Source organism: Pecten maximus, chromosome 7 (genome assembly GCF_902652985.1).
Source record: "Pecten maximus chromosome 7, xPecMax1.1, whole genome shotgun sequence".
Lineage (NCBI taxonomy): Eukaryota > Metazoa > Mollusca > Bivalvia > Pectinida > Pectinidae > Pecten > Pecten maximus.
This window is the reverse complement of record NC_047021.1, coordinates 31,462,681-31,474,661: the sequence shown is the minus strand read 5'-3', so window position 1 is coordinate 31,474,661 and position 11,981 is coordinate 31,462,681. Positions and strand designations below refer to the sequence as shown.

At 33.6% G+C, this 11,981-nt stretch overlaps 1 protein-coding gene across 1 annotated transcript; it reads left to right on the top strand.

Moving 5' to 3' along the window:
* LOC117330575 (pre-mRNA-splicing factor ISY1 homolog) lies at positions 1–11,374 on the top strand. Its single transcript, XM_033888987.1, has 11 exons — positions 1–113; positions 2,862–2,884; positions 3,257–3,308; positions 3,704–3,812; positions 4,362–4,474; positions 5,008–5,069; positions 5,651–5,706; positions 6,757–6,879; positions 7,722–7,837; positions 8,290–8,376; positions 9,078–11,374. Exons 1-11 carry the CDS (start codon positions 111–113, stop codon positions 9,183–9,185), a joined length of 852 nt encoding a protein of 283 aa, XP_033744878.1. The 5' UTR covers positions 1–110; the 3' UTR covers positions 9,186–11,374.
* Positions 11,375–11,981: the final 607 nt, after the last annotated feature.

Below are 11,981 nucleotides of genomic sequence, written 5' to 3'. Positions count from 1 at the left end.
CTCATATGGACAACGTTTCCGTTTTGGAGGGTGATAGTTTTAGTGGAAAGTTGTAAACCAAAAAGATATCAAGCTCTGCTGTGTGACATTGTCTTCCACAAAAAGACATCATGGTATGTATTGGATTTAATTGTGCGATTGTACAATGAAATAGGGCATTGAAGATTTTTCTGACTACAGAAAAAGTGCATTTTGTATGGTGGTAGAGAATTTGTGTATCCCGAGCCGAGCCCGAGCTGAAGACCCGAGCCCGAGCTTTGGATATTTTCGTTTTTCTCCTTTATTACTGAATGGATTAAAGTGATTTTCTCTACAAAGATTTGATTTCAGGTTTTAAATCAATCCGTGTAAGTGGATTTTCATGAAATGTATTTTAACGTCCTAAATCGACGATTTTTATTTTTTAGGGGGAGAATTTGTGTAGCCCGCAATCAAGCGTGACTATTCATGTTTTTTGCTAATTATTTCCGATACATGCTATTATTGAGAAATATTACTAGATACAAACAACCAGTAAATATAGCTGATTCTAAAAATATAAATTTCAACATATATCTAATGTGACTTGATGTCAAATTTTGACATTTTTGTAACCGCGCCGACGATCAATGAACTCGTCGTGTTTACCGAGCTTTCACCGAGCCCGTGCTAAGGGCAGATAACTCTACCGATCCCGAGCTTTGTAGAACTTTTAGCCATTCTGGTATAAGAATGTTTCCGGGCTCTGCGACGAGGACGCAGTTCTACAAAGAGCCCATATCCTTTTATTTTAATTATTTTAAATATATCGTGAATCTTAGTTGATTTCTTATCGTGAATGAAAAAAACTACTGGGATGGTTTTATTACCATGAAATAAGACATGCCTACATACTAAAGCAGAAACATAAAAATCCCCTATTTGAAATATTGTGTCGTAAGACATGTACAACTTCTCGTCAGACTCTATTTGAAGCACTAAATTAAACTCATTCAATAACTCCTGAATACCTAAAACACACCTAAGATCGGGACCTATAGCTAACTCATGAATATAACCCTCTAAATGATACATAAGCTCTAGAGTACTACACTATACTATGATTTTTGTAATTTGATATTTCAGTTAATAACTTTAAATGTGCGATAAATATACATATTTTATTTTTTTGTCTTAACAATAACACTCAATTGGAATTAAGTTTAATCTCAAGCCAATTTTTATGTTTTAATCACAATCAATTCACATATATCACTAAAGGCTTTACTAATGTACAGTCACAAAGCTCGGGATCGGTAGAGTTATCTGCCCTTAGCACGGGCTCGGTGAAAGCTCGGTAAACACGGCGAGTTCATTGATCGTCGGCGCGGTCACAAAAATGTCAAAATTTGACATCAAGTCACATTAGATATATGTTGAAATTTATATTTTTAGAATCAGCTATATTTACTTGTTGTTTGTATCTAGTAATATAGCTAAATAATAGCATGTATCGGAAATAATTAGCAAAAAACATGAATAGTCACGCTTGATTGCGGGCTACACAAATTCTCCCCCTAAAAAATGAAAATCGTCGATTTAGGACGTTAAAATACATTTCATGAAAATCCACTTACACGGATTGATTTAAAACCTGAAATCAAATCTTTGTAGAAAAAATCACTTTAATCCATTCAGTAATGAAGGAGAAAAACGAAAATATCCAAAGCTCGGGCTCGGGTCTTCAGCTCGGGCTCGGCTCGGGATACACAAATTCTCTACCACCATTTTGTATGATAGAAAAATCTGAGGTAGTACTTTGTGGACTAGAACGAATATTCATACCCTGCCTTCTCTGCTCTCCGGCAGAAATTGTCCGTCCGTCTTCCAGCGCTACGTTATCGCAGCTATTTGTTGACTGGAGTCCGATTGTGATTTTTCATTAAATTTTAAAAGTTAAATTAACAATCCACGTAGTCCACAAGTGCCTGTGGTCAAAAAGGGAAGATGTTTATTTAACACTTCCATTATTTTGTCCAAAATAGCACTTAAAACGAAAACAAAACTTGATTTCTAAAAAGAAACATTCATTTTTCAACCCTTATTTAGGTCACGATCTGTGTATGTATATTGGACAACCTTTAAGACTTATAATTTATATACAGCACTACTACTAGTATTAGTGTTAGTCAGAATTTGAAGCGTCAAATTGATGCACGTCATGACAAAATCGTGTCAATTTGAATTTGCTACGTCAATGACACAAGGTCTTGGGGTTAATGGATGTCACTTGGGCCAAGCGGGAGAAAACTGGAGAATTTAATAAAATTTGGGACCTGCGTGACGGCGGGTCATTAATTTCAAACTGGAGAATTTGATTTCTGTATTGAGCATTCGGGAGTCTCCAGTACAATGCAGGAAACTTGACAGGTATGGGTGTGACTTGTACATAGTGTTAGATAAGGTCTTTGTCACCCAACTAACAGAGCATGCTTCTCTGGCTCAGGAGTTAGAGCTGTGGCTTTATTATCACACCAGAGACCCAGGTTTGATTCTTGTCTATGCAATCGACAGGAATGTTTTCCCTGTCCTTTCACACTGGTATGGAAACTTTCCCCATGTAAAATTATTATATATATGCACCATTAGCATCATTTTCTGCCTATGAACTGAAGTTGAATAAAGTATTAGAAATGTGTTTCATCTGAGCATAAGACTAGTAAGCTAGAGGTCCAGGGTTGTTCCCTATTGGAGGCAGTGATTAATGATTTGAATTTAATTTATCATGTGTTCTGTATAAACTTCAATAATTTAAGATAATATGGTTTATTTCCATATTCTTGGACAAAATTTCATAGACCCTAATTTGCTTGTTCATCTTCTGTTTTCTATTCTATCCACAGGCTCGTAACAGTGAAAAAGCTATGTGAGTATATATGATTTTCAACATTTATATTTTGAGACACATTATTTGTTACCACTAATAATGGAATGATTTGTATTATAAATTCATAATGAGGTTAAACTCACAAAGTCAGTTGTATCACATGATAAAAAGTGGAAAAAACCAGTGCATAATATTTTGATACATTTAATAATCAGTTCTTTCCTTACAGTATTTATTAACAGATGATTTAACTTTTCATTGAAATTCCACAATTGAATATATGTTATATGATCTACATGTATAACTGGTGGAAGTAATCAGAAATTGATGTATATATAAAAATGTATAGATATCAAACATTGGTCTTTTCTTTTGATTTTATATTTTCTATAATTTTGCTTTTAATTACAGGACAACCTTAGCTAGGTGGCGGGCAGCTCATCTTGGTGATAATAAGGAACAGGTGAGACCCAAATCATACTCAGTAATGGAGTTTAAAGAGAAACTTCTTTGTTATTAAAAGGCTGATCAGTGATCATTATCAAATTATCTCCCCTTATCAATATCCTTTTACTACAAGACACTTCCAATTTATCCCCCTTATACGTAAAATGGAAACCCTTTTAAGTTAACAAGACACACTAGCAAAGAAATCATCCCTTGATAGAAATACATGTAATTATCTCCTTTTATCAAAACATTTACCCTCCAGCATTTTTCCTGACTATTTAACTGGGTGCACAAAACAACCCGATTCCAAATGCATTTTACTCTTATTTTCCCCAAAAATGCATTTATGTCATTTACCGTCTTAATCAATATGTATTAACTGAAAGTGAAATAATATGTATGTTTCAGGAAAGGCGGCCATACATAGCCTCTGAATGCATGGATTTAAGGAAAGCAGAGAAGTTCAGAAGACAAATAATTGGAGAAATTTCAAGAAAAGTTGCCCAAATTCAAAATGGTATTTGACTTTTATCAGTTTCAGTGTTTCTTGATTCATAACACTTGATATGCTTTTAAAATATTTTCTTTGGAATATTTTTTAGATACTTAATAACTAAAAAAATGAAATGTATACCGTTACTTTAGTATGTTTATCATCATATTTTTATTAACAAAATATTTAGTGAAGTTAATAATGGATGCAGGTAAAAATGATGCCTCTTTATCCATATCTAAAATGTACATTGTCTGGAGATTATTCAACATTATAATTCATATTATGATGTTATATGTATCACAGATGCTAATTTGAAGACCTTTCTATATAACTATCTAAACATAAACAATACATAATATTATAACAGATATTGTAGCAGTTATCTTTTCATTACATGTATTTATATATAATCATGCATTGTTTTGTAATATGTATATTAATTGACATATAAGAATTAATGCTTATATTAAAAATCAGAAATACAGACTGTTTAGATTATTATATTAAATGTTTTTGAGAACTATCAAATAGAACTGTAGCAGATAACAATGATATTTGATATGTCAACAGCTGGTTTGGGCGAGTTTCGACTGCGAGACCTCAATGACGAGATTAACAAGTTGTTACGAGAGAAAGGTCACTGGGAAGACCACATCAAGGATCTTGATGGACCCGATTATCGAGTAAGTACAAATTTTCACCTGAATTAAAAGATTTTGATGAAACAAATTGTAAATGATAGGAATAGTACTTTTGGTATTAAGGTTTAAATTCTAGCAAACTTTAGGTAGCTGTAATATGTGAGAACTTTTTATCAAGGGACAATTTTATCAGTATGTCAAGCTTCAATTGTGGTAAGGATTGCTAATGAATATGACTGGGCTTAAGTTACTCCAATAATATTAGAGGTTAACATGACAGGAAACTTTTGACAAGCTGTCATGTAACCGTAATATCCATCAATGTAATCAGGTGGAATAAGACCTCATATACGTATAGGAGTAGACTTAAGTTTGCTTTTAATTAAGTCCTGTATTCATAAATCAATTACAGACTGAAGAATAAATTTGTCAATAATATTTCTCCTTAAAGTCCTGTATATGGAAAACGAGATTTTGATTCAGCATAACTGCTTGTGTATGAATTCCTTCATGGCAGAAACCTATTTGTGGGTATTGAACTTTGTTATCAGATTGGAATTTGGTTTTCTTTGTAGAAAATTGGACCAAAGATGTTAGATCAGGAAGGAAAAGAGGTACCAGGAAACAGAGGATACAAGTATGTCATTTGAATGTTATGACAACTGTTTGTTGATGTCTGAGGCCAAGCAAAAAAATTGTTTGGTTTATTCTATTTAATAAAAAAAATATACTAAGTACTGGGAAGATAAAAAATATGTTTTAAAAAATATTTGTATTAGGGTATGGGAGGTTATGAGTTTAACAGTGCTTCATTGAAGATTGTTTTAAAATGTTAAGAGTAAGCACAGAAAATAATGGTTGGTAGTGAAATAGGAAACAGGCAATATTTTTTGTCAATTAAACTGAGACAAAAATCAGTGACTATTTAGGTTGTCAAAATGCAAACATGACATCACGCCTACAATTCAGAGACCTAGTGGATTACATTGTCAATACAGAAAGGGAAATATACTCAAATTATTGGTACAGCTCTGGCCATTTCATCTCCCCATATACTATAAACTGATATGGCAAGCATGTCAGTAACTTATCCTGATAAATTTACATTGGACAGTGTTATTGCTGGGCATGGGTTTATTGCTGGACAAACATGATAATATATCATGTTCCTCAATAAGACCAGACTGTCAATACAACCTTGTTTTCTTGTTATAACAGATATTTTGGAGCTGCAAAGGATCTTCCTGGGGTCAAGGAACTGTTTGAACAAGAACGTAGGTTTCTCCAGTTTACATTTTCATACAATGTCATTTAAATAAAAAGTTTGGAAAATGTTGTAATAGTATGACACTTATCCTATTTATTTGGGTTTTAATGCTCTTTGTTTGCTTAAAGAGGCTTGCCCGCAGAGAGATCAGAAAAATTGGCTAATAGAAAAAGATTTTTTACACATGACAGATTGTTGGAAATGTTGAGTTTTTCATTTTATTTTCCTTATAAAACGCTGAAAAGTGATATTAAAACCTCATTTTTTAAATATTATTTATTTAATCGCAACCCGCAATAAGTCCCCGCTATAAAGTGGAGTCTAATTTGATTGACACATCAAAGAAACAAGCACGTGCACAGTGCTGCACAGTGATAACTTCAAAGGCAGCGGCGATTTACAAAGAAGATTTGCCGTTATATTCCATACATTTCCCTCTCAGGTTGAGTTTTAAAACGTCTTTTAAATACATATTCTGTAATTGTTTTCAAGAAATAAAGTCGGAAAGCCTCTAATTTTGTCACATAGAAACGTGTACTGAAGTTTATTTAGTGATCGGAGATGTGCCGTTTACCGGTCCGTCTGCGGGTAAGCCTCTTTAAATTTATATAAAAAATTAAATGTGGTTACATGTCTACATTGTGTTGATTATTGATACCAATCACTTGATTGAATAATATCCTCTGAAGACTTGATCTAAATTGTATTAAGTTTCCACCAAAAGGAACCCCCATTATACAAGTAAAAAAGTTTCCGAGCCATCACACTTATATGTGATGCTTGGCAAGTGTATCATTTTTTCATGTATTTATTTGATATTGTCAATGATATGAGAATATGTATATTATAAGTGTGATACTGATGAGTCAAAAAATTCAAAATTGATAAACAACTTGATCTCACTTGAAGTCAACAGCTGATGTCTTTTTCTAGATTGATATTCCTTTTTGTGCCTGTTCTTATTCAGTGACTTAAACATCAGAATTATGAGGTTCATTTGATTACATTTTATTTTATTAATAAAGATCTTTAATAATAAGTAAATTCTTTGTTAAAGCACCTCCCATGCTGCGGAAAACTCGGGCTGAGATGATGAAGGACATTGATGCTGATTACTATGGTTACAGAGATGAAGATGATGGTATCATCGTACCGATAGAACAGGAAATAGAAAAAGAAGGTATACACACTTAAAATGACATTGTCTGAAACCCAGGAGACTCACTTAAAAGGACATTGTCTAAAACCCAGGAGACTCTGCTCTGTCATTTAAATCTCAAACAGCAGAGCAGAGTCTTGTTGCTTTCTGGTGATGTTTAGAAGATAGACATATTCAAATACCAGGAGTTCTTTTCACCAGTATATAGGATCAAGCCCTGGTTTCATCAATGTCCCTTACCTTGCAATTTCCATCAGAATGCATTTCATGTATTGGATTTAAGGGGGAAAAAATTAGTGAATTAACTTCCCTAAAATCCAATAATGCTTTCCATTGGAATGTTGATGAAATTGGGGCCTGATCTTAAAGCTGGATATCCTGCAGTAAAATTGTAGCCATCTTGAAAATTATATTTATTAGTTCTTTTCCACAATTTAATGTCACTTGTAATCACTTTTACATCCAGCTATTAATTATAAATCCACTCCGTTGTTAAACAAATGTAGGAAAACAACAATTATTGTTGTTATTAAATCATGATTTTTTCAAATCTTCAAAATGAGTAATTCACTATTGGTGTTGAGAACACAAACAGTTCAGTTGTACCCAGCTTGATGGTGCCTGAATCCATATCAGTAACATCATCATTGGTAACAATCCAGATTTCTCAGTAGTGAATGGGAAAATCACGAATTTTATCATTTATTTTGTTTTGACTGCTACCACTTTCATACAATTCAGCTATCAATAGAATAGACCATTAGTTTTCTATTAATAATCCAAAAAACATAATTGTATTCTGTACAAATTTAATGTCAAAGATGACAGTTTGATTATACATAATGCCGTTATACATACCACAGCCATTGCAAAGGCAGTGAGAGAGTGGAAAGAACAACAGGAAGCTCGCGCTAATGGTAACCATGGTGACCAGGGAGAGGAAGAGGACGACGAGCCAGTTCTGTACCAGCAGGAGGAGGTAAAATCTTATTCATCATATACTCTACTGTTGTGCAGTATTATGACCTCATGACAAAGATCAATATATATTTTGGTGACCTTGGGCACATCATTAGTAAGTGTCTTAATGACTTGTCCAGGTGTCAAACACTTACCTGGAGCTACAGCTCACTAAAATATTAAGAAGGACAAACAATATTAAAATTACTGGACATTCATGTCAGACCTTATCATGATAAACTGTACACATTACATGTATGTAATTTATGTAGAGAAAATCTAGTAGCATAGTTATCAGGATATCATAATAAGGAGTACACATTATGTAATTTATGTAAAGAAAATCTGGAAGCATGATTACCAGGATATCATAATAAGTGGGATCAATTGAACTTGTTATAAAAAGTAGTAATTTTGGATTTAATCATGCAAGCATTAATTATTTAACAATGGGGGTGTTTTCTGTTGTAGATTGAGGAAGAAGAAATGGAGACCACAAAAGCTGAGGAAGAACCTCAACATTTTATTGCTCATGTTCCTGTACCGTCACAAAAAGAGGTAATCATTTGTTTTATCATCTACTATATCCTCTGATGTGTAGACACCATTACTAGGCATTAGCAATAGGTGAAAGTGATATCTCTGTTGCCTTGTCAGAGTCTTGCACCTACCAAGTGCAACCTAGACAATTTTTATAGCAAGTTTCTCTTTTTTGTCTCATATAACACTATTTACAGCGTAATTATTCTTTGTTTACTTTGTTTTTTGGCTAAGGTATATCTTTTGAATGTCACCTAAACTGCCTGATCAATGTTAGTACCTCTTGACATTGTTAGATATGACTTACTGAAATAAATCCACATTTATCTTGTACCATACAGAGTTATGGCCCTTCTTTCATTTTATGCCAAAATATATATTGGCTACTATGCAGAAATAGTTTGAAAAGCAGAGTATAACCCCAAAGGGCAGTGCTGTAGTGAGTGCACACTGCATATAAATGTAGCTATAGTTGTAGAAACATACTGTAAAGTCGTGAAATTTTACAGGGATAATATTTCACAATTGTCCATGTCAGCCCTAAATATAGTTTGCTGGTATCAAATTTCATGTGACCACATCTTGTAAACATTACGTAATAAATATTTACATACATTGGTGTGCTGGGTTTTTTTCTCTCACTATATTCAATGACCGCAAATATAGCAAAAATAATGTGAATATTAGTGACACAACTTATATATTTTTATTTCATTCAGATTGAAGAAGCCCTTGTCCAAAGAAAGAAATTGGAGCTTTTACAAAGATATGCCAGTGAATCACTTCAAACAGAAGAGGTTGAATCTAAGGAGATGATGGGTTTATAGCGGTGTACAGAGGACTGAGAGTGTGTGTTAGATACTGATAGTGATTACTAAGTATGGTTGTATGTTAGTGACAATGTATGTACAAAATGATCATCTACATTCATATTACATGTGTATTCTTAGTGTGTTTGTACAATAGTGAGCTGGTGTGTATAAAATCAAGATCATGGTGTTTGTATGCGAGTGAGATTGTGTGTACAAAATCAACATCATGGTGTGATTGTATGGTAGTGAGCTTGTGTGTACAAAATCAACATTATAGTGTGATTGTATGATAGTGAGCTTGTGTGTACAAAATCAACATCATGGTGTGATTGTATGGTAGTGAGCTTGTGTGTACAAAATCAACATCATGGTGTGTTTGTATGTGAGTGAGCTTGTGTGTACAAAATCAACATCATGGTATGATTGTATGATAGTGTGCTTGTGTGTACAAAATCAACATCATGGTGTGATTGTATGATAGTGTGCTTGTGTGTACAAAATCAACATCATGGTGTGATTGTATGGTAGTGAGCTTGTGTGTACAAAATCAACATCATGGTGTGATTGTATGGTAGTGAGCTTGTGTGTACAAAATCAAGATCATGGTGTGTTTGTATGTGAGTGAGCTTGTGTGTACAAAATCAACATCATGGTATGATTGTATGATAGTGTGCTTGTGTGTACAAAATCAACATCATGGTGTGATTGTATGGTAGTGAGCTTGTGTGTACAAAATCAACATCATGGTGTGATTGTATGGTAGTGAGCTTGTGTGTACAAAATCAACATCATGGTATGATTGTATGGTAGTGAGCTTGTGTGTACAAAATCAACATTATAGTGTGATTGTATGATAGTGTGCTGGTGTGTACAAAATCAACATCATGGTGTGATTGTATGATAGTGTGCTGGTGTGTACAAAATCAACATCATGGTGTGATTGTATGATAGTGTGCTGGTGTGTATAAAATCAACATCATGTTGCGTTTGTATGTGAGTGAACTGGTGTGTACAAAAGCTACATCATGGTGTGTTTGTATGCGAGTGAGCTTATGTGTACAAAATCAACATCATGGTGTGTTTGTATGTGAGTGAGCTTGTGAGTACAAAATCAACATCATAGTGTGATTGTATGTTTCTGTGTAAGTTAACTGATATGTACAAAATTAACATTATTATAGTGTGTATGTTAGTGAACTTGTGTACATGTACATCATATGTCATTATAGAGTTGGTATGATCATAGCATATACTGGTTTATATTAACATGGCAGTACCATGTTTTTTTTTCTTAAAATTTCCGTAAATAAATTATATGACATGCAAATTTTGTACACAAAAAAATCACATTTGTGTGTTTTTGAGATATGTTCGTCTCAAAATATTGTTTTACAAGATATGTACATTTTTATCAAACTCACAGATCAAACATACAATGTAATGAACCATAGAAATGTTTGTCAAAAACTGTGATGCATGTATAATGAATATCAACACAGTCTGTGTGTTTCTATGGTGATACCAGCTGTACTGTGTTTCTATGGTGATACCAGCTGTACTGTGTTTCTATGGTGATACCAGCTGTACTGTGTTTCTATGGTGATACCAGCTGTACTGTGTTTCTATGGTGATACCAGCTGTACTGTGCTTCTATGGTGATACCAGCTGTACTGTGTTTCTATGGTGATACCAGCTGTACTGTGTTTCTATGGTGATACCAGCTGTACTGTGTTTCTATGGTGATACCAGCTGTACTGTGTTTCTATGGTGATACCAGCTGTACTGTGTTTCTATGGTGATACCAGCTGTACTGTGTTTCTATGGTGATACCAGCTGTACTGTGTTTCTATGGTGATACCAGCTGTACTGTGTTTCTATGGTGATACCAGTTGTACTGTGTTTCTATGGTGATACCAGCTGTACTGTGTTTCTATGGTGATACCAGCTGTACTGTCTGTTAACATATTATTACTTTTGTACTAGAGCAACTTAACTTAAATCATCTTAAAAAAGGTGTTTCCTGTTGTATTCCCCATAAAGAAAACTTGAATGTGTGTATGTGTGAATGTAAGGTTAAATGCATTTGTAATGTAAATAGAAAGACGATAAATTTTATACATTTCTGTACATAAATATGTATAAAGACTTGTTGGTGAATCAAGTGCTTAAAATTTGTATTAAACTATATTTTTTTGTAAATTGAACATGTTTTGATTTCCTCTTCATCAGTCAGTTATCAATGAAATACACACGATCTATGACCAGGAAGCTTGTTTGGGACAAATGTCTGCACATCCGTTTACTTACAGTAATCATTTTAATTTTCTGCTGGGTTTAATGTTGCGATAACAATAGATCGACTATTTACTCGGGGATTATTTTAGCAAATTTATCTTGTTCACCTGTTCCATAAATACCTCATACGTAACAAAATAATATGCATGGAGGAAAGTTTTGTGGCCAAATGAACTTAGCAATTTAGCATACATTTTCCCCTTGCATCAATGTCAACATTTACAGTATCTAGAGTTTGAAATGGAAGGAACAATATGACCTGTTTAAAACCAGTCTGTGTAATCTAGATCCTATTCTAGACAAGCTTTTAATCTCGGCATTTTTACACCCTCACTACAAATTGGTTGAGATAGTCATTTACTTGTAAATAAGGACTGGGCGTTGATAGTTAATGTTAAGCTGCTTAGTAGCCGATTGTCTTTCCCCTTACATTTTCTGTTGTTCAGAACATCTAATGTGAAAACCAGAAGAAAGAAATCCATTGTATCAAATTATTGAGAGAAGTTTGTTTCCTTT

Excerpts from the sequence above, each read along its gene's own strand:
- LOC117330575 (XM_033888987.1), top strand. Across the intron at positions 3,813-4,361 it reads AGTTGCCCAAATTCAAAATG|CTGGTTTGGGCGAGTTTCGA; the intron begins GTATTTGACTTT and ends ATATGTCAACAG. Across the intron at positions 7,838-8,289 it reads TTCTGTACCAGCAGGAGGAG|ATTGAGGAAGAAGAAATGGA; the intron begins GTAAAATCTTAT and ends TTTCTGTTGTAG.